The following is a 22701-nucleotide window of genomic DNA, read 5'->3' as shown; positions in this document are numbered from 1 at the left end:
GACATGCTTCAAAGTGCAAGGACGTTGTGTCGCCAGAAACTACGGCGGCCTCTTGAGATTCAATGAACGAATCGTTGGTAACGAGGAGACGAAACGAAACAAAAGAAAAAAATCTGTGCAACACTCCCCGACCTGAAAATGTCCACCACGTTATTTTACCGGGCACTTTCGCGGAAGTGATTTCGACAAAGTAGTTTGGGGCCGGTCGAATGATGAAATTTATATAAGTTGTGAAGTCGAACGTAATGTGGCAAACCGGGGGCGCGCGCGACTGGCATAAATGTGTCGCGAACGTGATTTATGGCGTTTAACTTCCGCTTTTAACTTCAACGATCCCTGTCTTTCGATTAAAGTGTGCTGGAAAGTATACGCGTGACCAGCAACCATTACCTTTAATATATTTCCTGAAGCAAACTCGATACAGTCAAACTTGTTTTTGTGCGGTAGACAGGGACCGCACAAAAAAAAATATTCAGAAACTTCATAAATAGCTATAACAAATGATTTTTTACGACATATGAGACATGCGGCGTTCTTCCTTACAACCGCGGATATTTATTAATTCCGAACGTTGCATATTTATTAATGTATATTCTAGGTTTTCATTGAAGTAAATGTATTGGATTAATAATCCGGGAGCATGTTTTTGCAGCGCAGTAAACTGATACGTTTCAATTCACGCAAATTAATGTTTTTCATCTGCACTGTATTACATTATTTTGTATTTTTGTTTGCCATGTACGAACAGAAGGAACTAAAGTAAATTTCAACATATTTAATGTCGGTAGAGTTGGTTAAATTTGAAAAATTTTTGCGAGAGGGAGCAGTATCTCTGTTTTCCCATTATCCTGCATGATGCAGCAGTATTTTCGAGAAAGCTAACCTACGCTTTTGAGGCTTTATAATTTAAATCGTGTTTCAAATAGTTGCTGTATGTTTGTTAATCACTAAGTAATAATAACTTTTTGACGAAACAGTGATCGATTAATTTTGATTGACAGTGTACTTGGGAGACAGTGTTGCTCTATGAAAATTGTGAAATAGAATTTATTGAAATTTTTACAACAGGCCGGGCGGTGATTCTGCATGCAAAGATAAGTCCAAGAAACAGAATTTTTTCTGTTTGACGCCTCGTTTTCAAAATTCCAGCTAATCAAAATGCCAGAATTCAAAAGTCCAGCTAGAACAAGAAACAGCGATAAAAAATATTGAGCTCCTTTTTTAATTGGCTTTAACGATATTTTAACGAAATTATCGACGTACCGTTAAGCATCAATAAAATATCGATAATCGATAGTCATACATCTACTGTTGAGTGGCAACGGAAGTTTATGTTAGCAGAAACTCCTTGTCGGTCAGCGCCACCGCGATACGAATGGCGCAAACATAGTCCCGGCCTTGACAAGCTCGATTATAGTGTACCAGCTATTTATGAAATTGATAAACTATCCAGTATCAGCGGAATCAGTGGCGTACGCCACAGAACCGCAAAACCGAGGGCCGGAGTACGCACGTGCAATCAACTCGATTTATTTACTTTGAAGATGCGACAATTCACGCTTCGCCGAAGTTCTCCCTGCAAATTGTCGGGCTGCCCGTAAAATTGCCAATCGCCGCGATTAGAATGGAGATGAACTACTGGCTGCGACGCCGTCGCGTCGATTCACGGAATAACCGCAGAGGTTCGAATCAGCGACCGAGATTAATCCTGGGTTCCTGTCGATTCGAAATTGAAAACAGAAATCACTAAATTCGCTGAAGTTCGCCGTTTGGCCGGGCAAGAGCTGCTCGGAATTATTCTTCATCATTCCGATCGCCAGTCCCTGTAGCTCATGAAGCATAATTGGACTTGAAAATCTCGTGGCTCCATGCACTGCACTCTGCTATAATTTCTGTAGGTAATTATCTTCTCAATTACTTTTTAGTTCCAAGATGGTCTCAACTCGCAGTTGTTAATATTTTCAACGAGACACTTTGTTATGGACACGCATATACAGTAGCGGACAAAAGTTTAAGACGAAAAGAAAAGAAGGAAGTAATAATTCAATTGACATGAAAAACATAAATGCAGTGGTTTTATTTTGGTGGTAACAGATGAATAGTTTGTTTACATATTGACAACAAAAATTTTTATTATGTTTCTGAGCATAATAGTAATAATATGCAAAAGAAAAACAAATCTATATTATATTTTCATGGTCAAAAGTTTAAGACTATGTATAAAGGAAACATTTCATTCGAAAAATGTGTGAAATATTTGTTTTATTTTAATAATTTGTCCAAAATCCATTATTTTTTATCACCTCGGCACATCTTTTCGGCATCGAATATACTAATTTTTGACATTTTTCAACAGGAATGGTATTCCAAGCCGTTTGTATTATAGAGTAAAGTTCATTAAGATTTTTTGGTTTATAATTTGCCACACTTTTCTTTACTATATTCTATAAGTTTTCAATTGGATTTAAGTCTGGTGACTGCGAAGGCCACGGTAGTACGTTAATATTTTCTTCACGAAAAAAATTTTTCACAGCTCGGGCTGTGTGTTTTGGATCATTATCCTGTTGGAATATGAAACTATTAGTCATATTATTGTGTGCATATGGTAACATGGTATTCTTCAACACGTCTATATACTGGAAACGGTCCATAATTCCATCTATACGACGTATTGGTCCAGGGCCGTTGCGAGAGAAACACGCCCACACCATAACGCTACCACCCCGTGTTTAATTGTTGGTAAAACGCATTGTGGTTTCAAATCTTCACCAATTCGGCGTCTTACATATTGTAACCCATCAGAAGCAACACGATTAAATTTTGATTCGTCTGAAAATAGTATTTTTTGCCAATCTTGACTCGTCCAATGTTCGTGAGCTTTAACAAATGCAAGTCGCATTTTCCGATTTTTGGAACTGAGCATTGGTTTCTTCCGTGGTCTTCGTCCTCTTAAATGGAAGTTTTCCAAACGTCTTCTAACAGTTCTAGCACTAATGTTTGTGTCACTGTTCGTGTTTATTTCAACTGCAATGACACTTGCAGAACGAAAGCGGTCCTTTTCGCATAAGCGGTGAATCCGACGATCCAGTTTCGCAGTTGTTTTCCGAGGTCTTCCGCTTCTTGATCGATCAGAATATTAACCAGTCTTTAAAAATGTGTACCACGCTTGCTTACAAGCCGTTTCTGATTTATTTACAAGACTTGCTATTTTGGAAAATGTCATTTTTTCTTTTCGCAGTCTTACAATTTGCTCTCTTTCGTTTGGTAGCAAACTCCGAGACTTACCCATACTTTTCTCCACTGTATATAAACTTCAACCAACGAAAGATATGCCAGACTCCGATTTCAAAATTTATATAGCAAATTATAGAAAGAGCGTAATAGATGTTGCTTGTTAGACAGATCGTCTTAAACTAATGTCCGCTGCGCACAAACGTTCAGTAGAAACAAACGACTGAAACTTCTACATTGTTTACATTTGACGATCACAACATTGAGATGAAGGAGATGAAACATATACCTGTCTTACTTTGAAATATCAAACAGAATAGAAAGACAGTACTTGTATATTACGCGTATAATCGAAATCGCGTATCATCGTCTTAAATTTATGTCCGCTACTGTACGTCTTTCCTAGGTGACAGCAGAAATTTTACTGTAGTTTATAAATATTGCCAAATTTATCAATAAATACTTTCAGTGACATTTATTGCTGATATCGAGTGAAGTTTAATCATTTTTCTAACGTTGATGTGTCCACATTGATTATTCTTTCCTATTTTTAGATTATAATTGCAACGTTCGAACTCCCGGTATAATACTATTAGATTAGCCAGAAGGTCTTTACGCAGAATTTTATATTTACAGGGAAATTCTGCTTCTTTAAATTGAAACTAATCAAATGCAAGTATTGTCCATTGTATTCTACCATTTTGCAGTCTTGTTCTTTCGTTTAAATATTTATTACAGCAAATAATATCATTAATATGCTCAAAAAATTGTATGTTTTGCAAATGACTTTTGTAGTCCACCTAATACGAAGCAACGTTGTTGTGTATCCCTCCTCCCACTTTATTTTCAAAGTGAATAAAATAATAATTAAACGCACTTTAGAGTACACATTGCTGAATCTTCTCTTCCCGAGTCATTCAACGGAAGTAAAAGTAAATTGATGAACACAGAGATATACGTTTGCTAAATCAACAAACTGGAGCAACTAAAAACGACTGCATCGATTTGTAAAAAATAAGAATTCAGAGTTGCAGTAGCAGTCTCTAAGAAGTGACTCACTTACTTGACTGAAAGTCGCTTCCGAGCGTTCGGTCGATAGCGCATATTCGAAATAGAATAATAAATGAGAACATAATCGTTTTATAAGTTCGAGAATGAATTATGAGCATAGCTCGCGAACAATCAAGGAGGAAGAAGATGAACGCCCGACACGATCTTACCGACGAAAAATAACCGTGGTCTGGAAACAGTCGGTAGCGAGGAAGCCGTTTCGTTTCGCGAAGGTAAATTAATTTGCATTTAAATGAAGGCACGCAAAAACGCCGGATAACGCTCCGTGAATGGTGGACAAAGGGAAAAAGAGCCAATTAATTACGACGGCCTCCTTCCAACAGAGAAGTAAATTCCGTGAATGCCTCTTAGCGAAGTTATTTCCTTCTTTTACTTAATTCCTTCCGCGCGAATACGTTTCACAGTTATTTTAGAGATGATACACGCGTCTCGAAATTGAAAGATTTTTAAGTAACCCGGGGGCGAAAAGAACGTTCATTTCTATAACTAATGAAGTGCGGAAGAGTGTGAGGATAATCAATGACAGAGATGAAAATTTGTGTAACGATCTGTAACGACTATTAGCTCCTTCTCTAATAAATTATAAAGAGGCATGTTATTGATTTTTAATGAACGATGGATTGTTCAAGTAGAGGCTTCGAGCTTTACAATGAGCGCAGGTTTATTTCTGTGCGATTCTTTTTTATGAAATTATTCTAGTTTGAATGTCAACAATTTATCGAATATTCGAAATTTAGTAATCAATTATTTTTTGAAGTCGCTGTGTGCGGCTGATGCTATGATCAAATGAATTTTGTTTGCGATTTATTCGAGTGAATTGTATTTTATTACGCTTTGTTGTAGTAAATAAGTGAAAGTAAATTTTGTCATATCCTCTATAGAAAGGATATAATGGTGAAGAAGTAATCACTGTGATCAATATTATCTTTCCATTTTCCGTTTCACCGACTAAATTATTTCGTCTTCGTGGGAGCTTTTTGGAATTAGAATTAAGGCATTTTTAAAAACGTCATTTTTCGTGAAAGTCACATTGAGCCTGTCTGATGTTTTAAATTCGATTTGGAGAGCAGAAAATAACACGCTGCTGTGGAAAACGTGTAACAAATAATAACAAATTAATTTATGGGGTGGGATTTCGGCTATCATTATGCATTTGGCACCTTTCCTATATTGGTTCGTCTAACTGAAATAGCGATCGTCCACAGTAATAAGAAGCACTTAACCCAAGACGTGTTCTCGGTCTACAACGGAGCTGGAATTTCTATCGCTTTTCCCGGTTGCTTACAGATCTCCTTTAACAAAGGTTTCGCCGCTTGTCCGTGGTAATTCGCGAAACGAAGTTAAATCGGTTTCGTAAGCCTGCGATTCATCCCATTTGTAGGTTCCATTAAAGTTCGAGAGTTTCTTGGTAACGCGGGAAACATGATCAAATCTATTTAATATAACGAAATTCCTTATTTAACCCAACGGAATCCTATCTCAAATATTCGTTAAGAATCAGCTTCGCGTTGCTTTATTCGTGACCGTTCGTCTGTAAAGGGTCAGGACGATTTCGAACAATTTGTAAAATTCACGTGCTCTGCTTCATACTATTTACAACAGAAAATATTTCAACAAATTATTTGTCAAACTCATTGTGACAATCTCCATCTAGGATGCTCGAAGGTAACTATATGAATTCATTCAAGTTTTTTGAGAACCGCATCACAAAGGTTTTTTTTATACTTTTATGTCCTGTTACTCGCAAATCTTTTGTTCGGGAAGGTGAATATCATTTCATTGAAACATTTTAATGTTTATCGAAATATTTTAACGGCTTATGAAATTGTTTTAAACGTTCTATAATGTTGAGTGGACCATCGTGATATTTTTTTGTAGGTCAATTTCAAAATCAATCACGTTTTCTTTTTGAGTGAAGTGATTCAGCGAAGACTCAGCTATTCGTGAGATATTTTCAATACATTCTATAAAATATTCCGTAGTACATAGAATATCTAACGAAGTACGAATTTTTTAAAGATTACGCCGTAAGAATTAGATATGGAAAATGTACCGATAAACTAATCGATGTAAAAAAGTGTGCAGTTTAATTTAAAATACTGAGCTTGACGCTTCCGAGGATTTTTCATTTATAAAAAATTGTAACTGTTATATTATAACCCTTCAGATGTAATTCCTGTGAACAAGCTTTTCAACATTTTTATAATTAAAGTAAGCTTGTCCATGTCTGCTCGATAACTGTTCACAAACACAACGACATCGAGCACGTTCGACCAGAAATCATGGACAATTGAATGGTTCGAATCGGTGTCGTCAGATGAGGGGAGGGAGCACGAATTGAGGGGAAAATGTTACCCTCTCTCTGCCAGTGGGCGGAGTATACACGACAGGGACGAAACGCGTCACGTGGCGTGGGGGAATATCGTGGTAGAAGGGGAAGTTCGAGTGGGGGAACAAGTCTTGATCTGGCGACACTGGTCACAGGCAGAGTCGCCAGATCAGGGGAATTGACTCGAATCGAGGGGAAAAAGTTACCCTCTCTCTGCCAGTAATTCTACCAGAATATTTTTGTGCCTGAGGGTTTTATACGATCCGCAAACAGAAAACCGTGCATATCTGTCGTGAAACATGAGAATTTGTTAGCCCGGGTTTATCGTTCCAGGTAATTCTTTGAAAGCGGCGTGTGCGTTTGATATTAAAATATAAAGGGAAGTATCCCGTGACCCGTTAATTAAAAAGGTAATCCGGCCGCCCATCCCCGGGCCAATACATTAGTTATTGAAATAACGAGAACTTCATCGGAATACAGTATCTTCTATTTAATATATCGGCAACGCAGCGTTCGGCCGATAGAAAATAAAGAAAGTCAAATGAATTTATTTCACTCGATGCCAGACCGAGCATCTGTTTTCTTTTTCCTTTTCTCCGCCCTTCTCCCTACAGGGTTGCCGAGGCAGGGACTGCTCGCGATCAAATAAAAAGGATCGATAGAGCGTATACATATACTTACTGCATGTGGAGGATCGGGACCGGTTTGTCGGAGAACAGGACGACCGGCTGATCGAAACGTTTGTTGCGACCGCAAACTCGAGCACCGCCTTGCAGCTGAAGCCAGCCACCCTCGCACCTACAACAAAAAGAGGACAGACATCAGCAATCGTTATTCCTGCATGCACGAAAGTCCCCGATTTCGTTGCTAATTAGTTCTCCCATTTTCCGATTCACGCTCGCCGCTGAAAGCTGACCAATCCGAGAAATGGAATTTTTGCCTGTCCAACTAGGGAATTCAAATTGCACGGAGTCGATAATTGAGAGATACCAACCCTCGGACTCTTGCGAGTTCTGGGCCTGTACTGGAGTCATTTCTGACTCACACCGATATTTCACGAAAACAGTTCTGTTCCGATATAAGACGATGCCGCGGGACTAGCTTTCGTCGTATTTCGAATGCAGCGCAAACTATTACATGAAGTGGTCGGCCGAGCAACTATTTCTTTCCTTGGAAGAGGATACAGTATAACGTAACCTCTCGTTATGGCGTTAAACGGTGTCGAGGGTATAGCGATTTTCTTGTTTCGAAATAAACAGCGTCGTCTTGTATCGGAATAAAATTGTACATGTTGACCCTTTGCGGATGAGGACTCTTCAAAATACTAAGAACACTTTCCTCAGAGGACCACATTATGTGTCAAGGTTTTGAATAGTGAAAAAATGAACAATTTATATCGATAATTAATGTGGACAATTAACAGTTAACACTACAAAATAAAAATAGTCAGAATTCGATGAATTATTCAGATGTTTTAATACATTAAATATATACGAAACAAATTTCAATTTGGAAATATGTGTTTTTCATATTTTTGTCCCATTTTTCAGAGGAATCGGAGACTGTGCGCCGTTTCCAGACAGATTTCGAATTCAACGTCTTCAGAGGATATTTTGCAGAGTTCTCGCCTCAGAGGACTTTTCGCCGAATCGCATTATCAGCGGTAGGACACCGTACACGATGAGACGATCTGTAACGAGTCCCCGGCGTCGGAATTGCTTCTTCGTTGGTGATCAACATCAAAGGATTCGCCTACGCGGCGGGCTTGTGTATCCGTAAATAGTGGGAAGGTCTGAACGGTTACGCAACCGGCGATACGCATCGAGAAAATCATGCTGATTCAATTCGAGCCCGCAGTCTCTCGCCTTCGGCCTTTTCCCCGTAAGAGAGAAACGATGAAATGTTCCATAACACGCCTCGTTGATTACCATACGTCAAGATTTCTCGAAAAGTCTCCACTCCAATTTACCGGGCTAAAACGCGCACCGCTTAGCCATGATAGCGTTAGGATACCGTTTACGTTAGAGCTGCGATGCGAGCTATAAGAGCGGCTATAAAAGCTGCTCAAAAATATCCTCCTTCGTCGCGTTTATGGCAGAGCTGCGATAACACTACACGTTACGCTCGTTCAAGGTGGTATTCCGGTGTGAACGTTTGAAAAAACATCGAATCATTTGCAAAATCCTATAGTAGAATTCTTAAAGTCAACCGAACCATGTCTGTTCGAAGTTGATCGTTCAGTCCGACGTTCAACAATTGCAAACAGAGCTCTAATTGGCCAGAGAAGAGACAAACAAAAAATACAGGAGAAACTAGTGCGCAGATAAAAAAAAAGTATCGTACGAAAATTGCTGGTCTTTTTACGTACAATAAGAGCCCATAATAAAAAAGTATAAGTTTCCATTTGAAAAAACAAGGTTGACCTTCAAACGACCTTGAAAACGCCACCCAAATAAAAAACTGATACTGCCCTCCTCTTTCTTCTCGAAATTCTTGGACACGTGTTTCACACGTTTTTAGATATTCGGCCGGAAAGTTTTCAAATGAACACGCTGTATAAAATAAAATAGTACACGAAACTCTTGAAGTCGTTTTTCAAGAGTACTTTCGGGACTTTTAAAAAAATGTTGGACCTTAAAGAGAAGGATCAGGATGAATTTTTGCGGTCCATTTTATTAACAGATCTGCACCAATCCAGAGGCATAGCATCCCGCTATGGTAGTCGTGACGTATAATTTTTATAGACCTGGTACCTTCGCAAATTTGACCACACCTCGCAGGTGCGTTGCAAGCTAATACAAAGAGTTGTCTTCTAATCCTGTTCGCCACGTGGCCGAGGATCAAGACTGAATTTAATAGTAGCTCCCAAGCTGATTCGTGCACGAGTCACCGGAGCATCGATAACCTTAATTAACATATCAACGTGACAGTCCCGGATACGCGGTTCCCAACGGTAATGCCTTTAACCGTTATGGGACCGTTTCCCGTGTATCTGAGTTGGCTCATTCAAATCTTGATAGAGCACGGAACCTGTGTACAGACATCGGTACGCCATTGTCGCGTCAAGGCTCGAACACGATACCACGGAGTCGGCTATTGTATCGAATGTACGGTTTTGAATTAATTGCCACGTGGCATCAACGCCGGCTCGCGCATTCGATACCAACTCTTGTCCTGGTGCGACGTCGCGTCGAGTCACGTCGTATCGACGGCTCCGTCGAATTCCCGATGGCAGACGTATTTCCCGGCGCGTAATCCGGTCAGATAAAAGTTTTTGATGGGAGTTACGGCTCCGGCAACGCAGCCGCGGATAGCCCCAGATACGTGGCTTTTATCGGTCGCTGCGAAAAAATTGCTTTTTAGTTTCATCTAGCCGGACTGCGGTCGCTTCCCTCGCGACATTTTCTAGCCGGCACCGGCAACAATTTGTTCACGGACGAGCCTTTCTCTCGAGATGCGATAACAGAATATTGCTCGCGGGATAAAGTCGATTAAAGTGATTACCAATCGAGAATTCAGTTTAACCGGTTTCTCCTGCTATTAAACTCCCATCTTTATCTATCGGTAATTTTCAAATAATATTCTTTCGAATGAAAGTCGTTTCAATCCGATGTGCCACAGTTGCGAAAAGCGACAGCAAAGGGTGTAGCCGGATAAGATGGTCAAATGTGCCCCCAAACCAAATTGATTTCTGGAGTGATCATTCGATAGGGCTCCCAAAGAGCTCTTAACACAAGGGTAATTGTAGAGTGAGCTTACTGAATAATGCTGTACAGTGTGTTCCATTACAGGTGGGAGAAAATTTAAGACGTGGTTCTCCATGACAATATAAAACAATAATGAAGAATAAAAGAATTACCAATTAATGCGTACGTCACAGAGGTGCGCGTCACGAGGTACGTCACAAGAAGTCACCTAGCAGGAATTCGGCAGGCTTGCGGATGTTATCCGTCCTATTGGGTCATTTCAAGAATTATTGGCTAAAGAGTGTGACGTCAATGCCTAACCATTGGGCGCGAGCGAGGACCTCCTTTGATACCTGACTGTCGCGCGCCTTTATGACATAAGCTACGTACACATCTGTTGGCCGGGTTGCCGCATTTCAGGCGGATTTTTAATTCATAACAATTTAAAAATGAAGCCGATATCGCAATATTTTTATTCTTCGTTTTCATCTTATATTGCCTTGGAGAACCACCCCTTAAATTTTCTCCCACCTGTAGTCGAACACCCTGTATTTCTTCTGATCTGCTAAAAAAAAAAATTACAAAAAAATTCTGGAACATTCTAACTAATAGCACACATGACAGAGAATTATCTCGGAATTTTTGGTTGCAAAATCGATTTTTTAAAAAATCCGGAAGCATTAAATTGCCGATCTTATATCGAAGTTTTCGGAGCACCACCATTGTTATGTTAGTTCTATCACAATCTGTATTTTTCCACATTTTTCGAATTCTGCGAACATGTTTAAAAAAAATTGGAAATCTCCAAAAATTCGAAGAAAAATACCAGTTTTATAAAAATTCATTTCAATTATCCCGAATTTTGTATGATTATTATACTTGTTTTAGAACTTCTCTTTTACGTATTGGGTGCTTTTCGATAGTCCTAGGATTGTACATTTTTTCAGCAAGAAAAAGTATGATTTGATTTTGAATTTTGCTCGGTTATATGGAAAATGAATGGATCAAATACAAGACTGTGAAAACATTTGCAAATACTGTTTTATCGTTTCGTGTGTTCAAAATTATAGTTTCAGTAAAACAACACGTTAACTCGTTTGCTGTCAACAACTTTCAGTGACAATCTTCATTGTTACGCACTACAGTATATTATATTATATTACGCACTAAAGTAGATTGTATTACCTTTGTGGAGCACAAAATTTATCAAACAAAGGCAACAGATTCCCGGAATATCACGCTGCGCTTTATAATTTTGAATAACACAGACCGTAAAATTCATTTAACGTCCTTTATTCAAAATACATAAATAAATAAAAAATTACATACTTTTTGAAAATATTGTATTTGCCAAAGTTAACAATAAACAATGCTTCATTAATATTTCAGACTAACACACAGTTAATTTATAAATAACTTGAATCAACAATGCAATCATGACAATTAAATATAATTTCTACCGAGCTTCCTTCCCACGTCAATTACACAGTAATATAGAAATGCATCGTTGCAACAGATGCGTCGATCATTTGATGGGGACCGCGATCGAACTAATTAACTTACTAATTAATATTATACGAATTCTTGCACAGTTGGAGTACGCCTTAACAAGAGATCTAAATGATTATGTAATGATTCAGTAGAAACGACAATCTAAATGCAGACACGACCGATCGTGTGTGGCGTACGTGCACGTACTAGAAACGTAAACTCGATATCGCAAGTAAAACTGGTTGTTGTGCTGGAACGCGAATAGTTCGTAAATATTCTTCGCGAGCCCTGCCTCCCGCTGCAATTCGCTCGATAAAAACGTATACGCGGAATGATTAATTCTCGAATCTCATGCGAATCGTTTATGGGTTATCGGGCAGCCTTCGCAAAAGGGGGGCGCAAACATAACGAAAACGAACGATAAAAATGACCGACGGTCTCTCGCTGTTTGTTCGCTTAACACGCTTTATTTATATTTTATTCACGATCCCATTTTACACAATTCCGGCCGCGCTGTCCCATCGATTTGCTTTAATGCAAACCGGGGAAAGAGTGAACGGACAAGTTTTAAAGCTCTTTGATGTAAAATATAATAATATACCCGTTTCGCGTACGAGGCGAATTTTATCGTTACTCGCGCTTGTCCCCGTATACTGACATAAACGCCGTTACCGTTATCCGTTGTTGTTATCGGCCATCTACTGGAACTCCCGAGCACGATATTTAAAACAGAAACAATTACGTCGTTCTTTTGTCGTTTCGTCTACGTTCGCGCTCTCCGTTTTTCATTGTCATCGAACCGGCATTACCTCAGGAGTGTTCCATGGAACGGTCTATAATCAATACACAAACGCGTTATGCTACGAAACAAAAGAGTGGACGTTCTAATAGACGAGAAGCCATTCAGCCGAGCCGTACACGGAAATATCGCGGACAAGTGAAGCGTCAATTTATCATCGGCCGGTCATTGTTCGTTTTGCAAGATTGTAGAAACTATGAAGCCGAGGAAAATATACTTTTTTCTTCTTATTTGTTGAACCAACCAGCGCGCACCGCGGCGACACTGATTCGTTCGTATGTAACGCGTGTGTTTCGGTCAACTCGATTCTAGAATATTTCATTAAGTAGAAGTTTTTAAAGGGCAAATTTTTCGTTAGAACATCGTTATGGTTATTTTTGCTCGCTGATGTGACATTTTTATGATGTAGTATATTTATTCAGGTTCAAAACTTGAAAAACTTGATACAATATCTTTTCATATTCGTTTTCGAGAAAATGCGACGAACACGCGTGCTATTAGATAGGAATCGTCTGATCATGATCGACCAATTCTACTTCCTGCATATACTATAGCACGCGAACCCGACGGATCATCAAGCTGGATTTTCTCAAAAACGTGGTGCCAAACGAAATCATGTTATTCCCTTTATTCGATTTAATTTTACATGTAGAATCACCCCTGCCCGGTTGTAGTACGATTTCCGCGGCACACAGTGGTCCGGATCGCAGAATGTAGGGACATTCGACCAAAAAGTCGACTTTTCGAAATTGAAAACTAATCAATTTGTATTGCTTTGTAAATGTCTAGAGACCACGAAAATGAAGAAATTAATGAAATTGAATACATATTTTAGTTTCTATGATCATTTAAAGTTGAACGTTTTAAAAGTAGCATATTTCACCAAGAAAAATTGCTTAAGCTCTTTGCGATGTCCTCATCGTCTCGTCCCATATTTTCTCTTAATTTTTTTGCATGATATAGAGCATCCCTTTCCAATAAGAAACCATATATTTTTTTAGTAATAACTAATAATAATATATTTAAAAAATAATGCTGAATGACACATGACAGATTTAAAAAATTTTATATGTTTGTCAGAGGAGATCTTTTTTATCCCAAAAGATCCCAAGCTCTAACAAACAGGAATATGTTCGGCACACCTTCCTCTAAATAATCATGTAAGAATTAATTCCCCCCTTGTCCCACTGCTCAAATTATTATTGTTTAAAGCTATTAATGTTGGACGCGGTATCGCATGAATTGATGAAACTCTGCTAGGAGAAGAGTCATCGAACGATGGTAATACAGCCCGAAAGTTTTTCTCCAACGCTAAAATATCAGCCGAAATCACGGGAATTGATATAAAATTAATTAAAAGGCTCCACGTTATACTTCACGTACTTCCTTTTCAAAACATTTGGAAATTTTTAATAGTATATGTATATTCATTTTTTATTATAGGTCATTTCATCATCCTACACAGTGGACATAGTAAAATTTAAAAAATATGCACAAGATACGGCAATGCATTATGTAAACAATTATGGATGGTATTACATGCCAGCGTCAATTCATAAAATACTAATACATGGGGCGGAAATTATAAAAAATGCGTTGTTGCCAATAGGGGAACTTTCAGAGGAGGCCCAAGAAACGCGTCATAAAGATTTCAAACGCATACGATGTAGAAACACGCGAAAAAATTCAAGATTATGCATAAACGAAGACATATTGAACCAATTACTTTTAACATACGATCCATATATATCTAGCATTAGAACAAAATCATACAGAAAAAAGGTCAGGCTATTAGAAGCAGACACTTTAGATTTAATAAATATTTAAAATAAAAAGTGTAATGAAAATAATAGTAATAGTAACAACAACAAGAATTGTGATACAATTCTTCTTTAACCTATCCGTAGGTTAACAATTCAACATTATCTGGTTCAAGTTGCACGTTAATATCACATACGGTTCGAAAGTTATACAAAAATGTCACACGATTTTCCAATCTGAACCACTGTGCGGCACCCCGTATACGAAACAAAACGTTGGATTCGCTCAATTCTATTAAGCTTCCAGGATTGTATACTGCCTGAAGTATCCACCATTAGGAAAGCTCCACCCATTCCATTAGACGAGGTGTTCGCATCGCGATGATACCCGCGAATCCCGAAAATCGTCAGCATCGGCGAACCCGTGGGAGTCACGTGCCGTTTAGACGGCCAAGATTGCGGCCAGTAAAACGAAATCCAACATAAGAGAATCCGGCGAGCCGGAAAAGGCGATGCAGACGGAAATGGATGTCAGACGGCTGGTGGGGAAAAAAAAAAAAAACAAGAAGAAGTGTGAAACGACGAGGGCGTATCAGTGGAATGTAACCGTGTGCCAGAGGTACGACATAAATAATTGAAACGCTCGCCGCATCGTACCGATATCTGGAAACCGGAAGCTGTCGAGTCTCGTTCTTATCCGTGATGGCATGGACCACCGCGCCGCCATCGCATCGCCTGCGTGCCTCGCAACGTTTCACTTTACCGGCTGGATTTGGCATCGCGTGTCTCGCCGTAAAAGCGTAAACCGACTTCTCCTGCCTTCTCCTTTTGTAACCGTCAGACCGGACCAGGCAACGGGAGAACCGAAAGAAAGAGAAAAGCTCGAAAAGAAGTCCGACAAAGAGCGGCGAGGTATCCCCAGGAAATTGGATGCTTTTATTATTCTTCCGCATGCATCGGGATGCACTTTCACCTCTCGCATTTTCCCCTTCGTTGCTCTTCGGCTAACAACGTTTGCCTGCAGCGCGAAAATCCGTTCGAACATTTTTGTGAACAATTAAAACGCGATGTCGTGTCAACTAACCGCACAGAGGAGGTACCTTCGGTCATCGATCTCGTCAATCAGAATAGGACAAAAGCCACAACTTAAATTAAAGCAATGTTTTAAATTAACTCTAAGTTCCCTGTTAGGATTTCCTTCCGTAACAATGGCTTTAGGGTTACCGCTGTCTGTTACATTCAATAATTAGAGGATACCTTAAATGTGGAGATTCTCTAAATAATAAATAAAATTGTCTACCCTAATTTCAAGATACACGAGCTATACAAGCATTTATTTCCTTTCCTCACCTTCGGACGTTCGAGCAGCAACACGGTTTACGAAACCGGGTCATTTTGACCCGCCGTGCTGGTTTCTTAATCGCGTATATTTCGAAAGCTACAAATGCAAAATTTGGTTTTGTTAATAGCTTCTAATAATTATGCGATAACGAGACATGAGATAATGCGATAACGCGTTATTTATACGTATAGTATTTGGCAAGTAATAATGATGGAAGGTATTAAATGCATAATATCATGTTTCATAGATAGGAGTATCTATGGCGGTCGGGCGATCGCAACAAAAGTCGGGTCAAAATGACCCAGTATACGTTGAATGAACGAGTTGGATGCAATATAACAGTAATATTAAATTCTCTGCTTCTACTTGATGGCATTTGATCTACTTATTTTTCTCGTAAATGCATAAAATCCGTAATCGATAGCAGTTTAAGCAGTTATTGAAAATAATTGTATAGAAATATATATAACGTCCGGGGAGGTGTTTTAATGCTATGTTTGGGATACCATCAAAGCTCGAGGATTTTTTATTGATGTTTGGGAGCAGACTGATTGGCCTATAGCTATTGGGGTCGCTACTGTCTTTGTCTTTCTTTTTTATGGTTATTAGTTTGGCCGTTTTCCAAGTTGGTGGGAAGTGATAGCAGTTTAAGCATAAAATCCGTAATCTAAGAACTAGAGAGACGGAGAGGGGGGGGGGGGGAGGGAGAGAGAGAGAGAGAGAGAGAGAGAGAAAGGAAGAGAGCTTCTTAGTGTTAATTCGCAAGCTGCTACAGCGCAACAGTATCCGATGAATCCGATAGCGATCCAGCTTCTTCGGCTGCGATACGGCGGACCGAAGGCAAATTAATTACCAGAAATTTGAGTCTCGTAATACCGGGCAAGTTGGTTCATAATCTGAATAATCTGTTCGAGATTTCGACGGTCCCGTGCCTCCGCTAACTAACTCTTCGTCTCTGCATTAGTTCAAGGAGAAATTCATAAATTATCCGACGAATTTCGGTGGTCGGTATTCGCCGGCCGAGCGTTTCTCGTTGAATTTTGTGTCAGTTCGTTATCGTTGGAGCCCTCGATACCACGAATTCTGAAGATTCCCCGGGACAGTTCCGATTGTAATTAATCCGAGCTATCGTCCCGGTAATTTTCGACAGTGCGCTGTTGTCTGGATTTGTCTCTTGCGGCCGTGGAACGCTGTCTTCGAGTCTCTATCTGGTACTCGAGAAACAAAGACAGTGGACCGGGTGAGAGATAGAGAGAGAGAGAGAGAGAGAGAGAGAGAGCAGCGTGATTATTAGGGACTCGCCGAGACAAGACCAGCCAAATTGCGGCGGAGTGTTTCGCAACTGCACTCGCAGAAACTACCGCGATATTCTCAAGGGACCCGGTCCGTGTTGCATCGCGCTACGAAGAATCTCCTCGCTGCGTGTATTATTCAAAAACGTGCCACTTTTCTCTACGTCTAGGCGAGGATTCTTTACGCTACTGGCGAGACGTAGAATTACCGAATTATTGAGCCTAGCACATACTTGAAATCGCTGCTCTGTTGCCCTGTTAGCTCGACCGGGAGCTACGGTCGCGATGAATTTTGGAAATATTCAGCGCCGTGCTGTTTTGAACATTTAATTTGGAACTGTTATTTCTAACATGCTGTTACGATATTATGAACATCACCGCGTTTTCAAATTAATTGATTAGGAATATTTGGAGCAATTCATGGGCAGACGGTTACATTTTGTGTCCGTCTTGATACATGACATGATTTGAATATTCGTGGAATTGTTTCCGAACGTGTGCTGTGGTACATTCTGATGCATGCCATACAAGTGGCTACAGGGTTTAATGGTTTACGAGACAAGCGTGCACGATTAACGTGCTATGAGATCGGTATGATTAACACGGTGCATAAGCATTACGCTTTTCACGGATATTAGGTGTCTACATTGTTAACTGTACGGATCAAACTTACTCAACGTGCAACTCCACTTGTTACTGCATAATACTTCTCCTAAAACTGCGTTATTGTTTCAACATTAATTACATCCACTCCGATCCGTATGGAAGTCAACCCTCGTACATTCTTCCGGTAAAAAAATGTACCTTTCAAATGCCACGAAATGTGTTTCTTGATAAATGTGTAAATTGAATGCATTTAAAGGGTAGAACGAAAGGAAGCAAATATTAGGGGTGACCCATAAGTGTAATCAATTATTTTGAAATCTGAAACAAACTTTGTAGTGAATTCAAGTTTTTATTCCTTAATTTATTATATAATCTCCATCATTATCAAGGACAGTTTCCCATCTTTCCTACAAATTTCCAATCCCCCTCTTATAGAAATCCAGGGTTCGTGAAGCAAAATATGACTCAAGGTGCCTCCTTGCATCTTCTACAGAATGTTTTATTTCTTAAATAATGCTCCAGAGATCTGAAAAGATCAGAGGGAGCAATATCCGGTGAGTACGGGGGTGCGGTACAACTTCCCATTGCAATTCTTTGATTTTTTCCTGAGTGAGTTTCGCTGCATGGGGCCGAGCATTGTCAATTTGCAGTATTACACCTATTCTGTGGACTAAAGATGCCCTCTTTTTCAATAGTTCTGAATACAACTTAGCAGTAACTGTTTCTCCAGGTTTGAACAACTCAAAGTGAATGATGCCACGACAGTCCCACCAAATGCACAGTAACACCTTCCTAAGTGATAAGCTAGGTTTAGGGGTTGGTATTGCGATTTGATTTGCAGAAAGCCATTGCTTGGAACGCTTTATGTTATCATAAAGAATCCATTTTTCATCTCCGGTAACGATTCTGCTAAGAAATGGATCTCTACGAAATCTGGATAGCAATGAAGTGCAAATTGATCGACGAATATTCTCGTTGGTCTCAGATAATTGATGCGGTACCCATATTCCTTGCCTATATGCCTTTCCCATTTCGTGTAGGTGCGTTTGTATAATTGACCACGTGGACCCAAGGCTTTTCGATAATTCTTGTATACTTAATTTTGGATCAGCTTCCACTAGAGATTTTAGGGTGTCATTATCCAATTCAACTGGTCGTCCACTTCGAGGCCTGTCAGAGAGATCATAATCACCAGCAGCAAACCTTCTGAACCAACGTTGACACTTGCTGACCTTCAATACATCTCCATAAACATCGCAAATTTTCTTTGTTGTTACCGTTGCATTAAATCCCGCAAAATTAAAAAGTATACAATGACGAATATGATCCTCGGAAGGTACGGACGCCCCCATTTTATTACAGGGTTGTCAAAAAATTATACTTTTTAGAATATTTTGAACACAGGCTGCTTTACCGCAAACTGTAAAAGAATACGTGTTTCCTCTTCAACTATCGGTACAGAACTAAAGCCAAAACAAATTCTTTGCAAATAATTGATTACTTATGGGTACCCCTAATATTAATCGAGAATCCAATAAAAGTAACCATCCTGCAATGTTAGTTTCCTGATTTCTCAAAATCTACACGCCACAGGCGCCGGGGCGTGGAAACCATCGACATACGTGTACGGACGCTTAACGGGAAAACAACTTCGTCGCTTGGCAATTCCGCCGACATCAAACGGGTTCATTTAATTTTCCAGGACGTGATGTGCGACTGAAAAATTGCGTTCTTCACGATGCATCGGGACCGTGTGTGCAAATACTAGGCCGCGTACATGGGAAATCGAATGGAGTTTTCGGTCACAGGCTAACCTCGTTTGACGGGCGACTGTGTGTACCGAAAGGGGAACGAAGGACAACATGGCCGAGGCGAAAGTGCATTCCGATGCATCTGGAAGAACCGCGCGAAATAAAAGCATCCAATTTCCTAGGGACATCTCGCCGATCCTCCGGTGAGCTTTCTTTTATCTCTCCCTTTCGCTTTTCCTGTACTAACTTCTAAACTGTTGGCATCGTCTATGCAACGTTTCAAGTCGGTGCTGTTTGCTCGTTCGTCGTTTTAATTATTGAGAGAATGGTTAATTCGTTGACTACCATGTCATGTCAGTCGTATGGCCGATCCACTTCTTCCACTATCTCTAACAACTGTTTTTGTTCATACTACAATTGCCCGAACCGAACTTCAGTGGAATTTGCACAATCTAAAAGAGTTCAAAAAGTAGTTCCTAGGATAAACTTTACTTCAGGAAACCAGAAATTTTCAACTTTTTTTGCGTAATCCAGTAGATTTTAGCGAGAAAATACAGAAACTCCGAGTTTCAATCCTAGGAGATCAATAGTTCGAAAGTTATGCGTGTGTAAAGATGTGCGATTTCCACACAGCCTAGCGATTGCGCTCGTTACACAACGCGCCACGCTGGGTACGTACCAACATGGCGGCGCCCTTGCCTGTCAAAAACGCTTAAAATCTCTCAACTTTAATCACGCGTAACTTTCTAACCAGTGATTTCCTAACATTAAAACTGGGATTTTCGGCATTCTCTCGCCAAAATCTACAGTATTACATAAAAAAAGGTTAAAAATGTCTGGTTTCCAGAGGGAAAGTTTAACCATTCCCTGCAATAAACATATAAACACACTCTGATCTCACGCCGGTCGAGTGTAAGACATGTCTACTTGGAATTCCACTTGGTTTCATGTAAGATAAAAAGATTCATACTTTGGAATTGTAATAAATCCAACGATTTGCGACTACTAATTTCAACAGCCATGCAGCTTGTTGATTCATTGGACAGTTTGCAGACCCAAGAAGTCTCCAAAGCACAAAATCGTCAAAAGCATCCGCTCGCGTGGACCAAGAAAAATCGCATCGGAAACTCGTCAACTAGCGCCTCTGTAGAAGTCTCTACCGAGGCTCGTAAACTCAACAAAAATCGTTGAGCGAGAATTAAGTTCGGGATTAAAGTCACCGACGCGACGGGCAGGGTAATTAGGGGGTCTTGGTGTAAAGCGATTATTTTCCAGGTTGTTCGTATGCGTCCGCAAACCGTTGGAGCCGGGGCCGTTGGATGCTGCGGAGGTTCTGTTTGACGGGATCAGTGCCGGGCGAGGAGAAGATTCGAGCCGAATGCGGCGGAACCGCCTCTTCGGAATACGGCGCAATTTGCCGCGTCTTGTCGGGGAGTAGCTTAATCGCGGTCCGGACCCCGAGCGGAAAACGTAGTCGCAGCTTGGGCACGGTATGGTTGTGTATCCAGCGATCTCGGTGCACGCGGCGTCGAAGACACCGTCGCGAAAGCGTCCGTACGTGAACCCGCGCTCGAAACAGCGCCGGCGGAGATGGAGAGGAGGGTAGAGAAGCGGCGGGTAGCTCCGGCGAAGGCGAGGGTAAGCAACCGATGTCAGTCAGTCAACTGGAAATCGCTTACCGCCATCTCTTCGTTCCTGTCTAGGCTGTCTGTCTCGCTCCGAGCTTCGAGTATTTTACATTTCCTCTCCCGGAGCAGCTTGCACCTTCGCCCCACCCGAACCTCATCGTTCTTCCCGAGGAACCAACGCCCTTCCGCCTCATCCCTTTCGCTCGGCCTCATCGCGCGCAGGACCGAAGTTAGATATACCGCGAATCAATTTGCCAGAGGGCATTCGAACGAAATCGCGTAGGGCGCGGATTATAAATTTAAATGTGAACCAGCGGTGTCCCCGTGGAGGCCCTGTCTCCGCCTTGGATTTCTCTTTTCGCTTCTTCCGACCGCTCCTGCACGCCTTCAGCGTGTCTGCTGTGGGGGTGGAACCCCTCGACCCTGATAGCAAGGTTACCCGAGCTGAGTAATTGTCGGTTACCGATTTCTTGGGATTGTTTTAATGGCTACCATTTTCTGGGCGGGATCTACGCTTCCTGTTCTCGTCCGTGTTTACCGGCATCGTCTTTAACTACTTGCGCGCCACCATGATGCTGAAACCGTGTTGGAAAATTAGCAAGCGCGTTATTTCATGGTTTAAGGGTGCTGAGCAGTTCTGGTACGTCTTGAGCCTGTGCAGGCGCTGTCTCGAATGTTAGGGGTAGCTTTTAGACACTGGATTAGTATAATTGTTCCAGCGGTATTTAGAACTGTAAGAATCTATTATGTGCACGAAGAAGTTCTCTCCACACATTTTCGTATAATTTTACTATATACTTCATTGGACACATTCTCTTGTTGTTTTTATAGTTTTATTACGTTCTCATAACGACTAATAAAATAACCTTGATGAGAAAGATAAAATGAAAAAGGTCGTCTCATCATTAAGATTAATCTATTGTTATTCAAAATGCAGCGAAAGTGACAAAGGATGTCATCTTCTCTTTGGGTGTAGAAGTCCCCGATTATGCTACTTATACGTTCGATATTAATATGAATCTATCTAAAACACATTTAACTCACCTTCTAACCCTGGTGGGTCATGTATGGAACATGTTTAACATCTTTTTGTCACGGTGGTGTCCAAAGTCTTATGCCAGAAAGTTTGCATAAGATCATTGAAAATAATAGCATGATAAACTGTATTTTGACTTATCGTGTTAGAAATAATAGGGCACCCTGTATGGAATGATTGTTTTCGCTACTGCAACAGAATAAGTTTGCAGTTTTTGTTTTTGAAACTTCTCTGGATTATTTGCCGCTTTAAATGCTCCGGACATATATCGAGGAAGTAGCGCAAGAGAAAATTAATCGGGCCGGTCGCTGAAAGTTAAATAAGAATTGTTACTGCTGTATAATAAGACAATAAAAGTACGGGTCTTTAACTGTTTTGCGAAAGCAGTGAACTTCGCGGAAAACTTAGGGAACTGCTATCCCATGTTTTTGCGAACGTCTTCGTCGAGACTAGTTTACGATGCATTGAAAATTTTCACGAGCTTGTTCCGCGAGTAAATGCCTCGTAACCGTTCGCGAAATATAAATAAAACAACAACAAAAATCTTTGTTTTCTAAAACGCCTGATTTCCATTTCGCTCGCTTCTTACAAACGATATTTTATACACTCAGTTCTACGTGTCCTCATTTGCAATCAACGATATGTTTTAAGCCATTTGTTTTGAACATTTTCTGAACTT

General features: G+C 40.3%; 1 protein-coding gene across 1 annotated transcript in view; it reads right to left on the bottom strand.

Moving 5' to 3' along the window:
- The window catches only part of LOC143352474 (uncharacterized), a 465026-nt gene that overhangs the window by 222416 nt on the left and 219909 nt on the right, over positions 1-22701 (bottom strand). The window contains exon 5 of the mRNA XM_076784988.1: positions 7313-7429. Within this exon, the coding sequence (XP_076641103.1) occupies positions 7313-7429 (117 nt within the window). The remainder of the gene's footprint in view (positions 1-7312; positions 7430-22701) is intronic.

The sequence above is a fragment of the Halictus rubicundus genome, chromosome 3, assembly GCF_050948215.1.
Source record: "Halictus rubicundus isolate RS-2024b chromosome 3, iyHalRubi1_principal, whole genome shotgun sequence".
Taxonomy (NCBI): domain Eukaryota; kingdom Metazoa; phylum Arthropoda; class Insecta; order Hymenoptera; family Halictidae; genus Halictus; species Halictus rubicundus.
The sequence above is the reverse complement of the archived record's forward strand: the minus strand, read 5'-3'. Positions and strand labels throughout refer to the sequence as shown.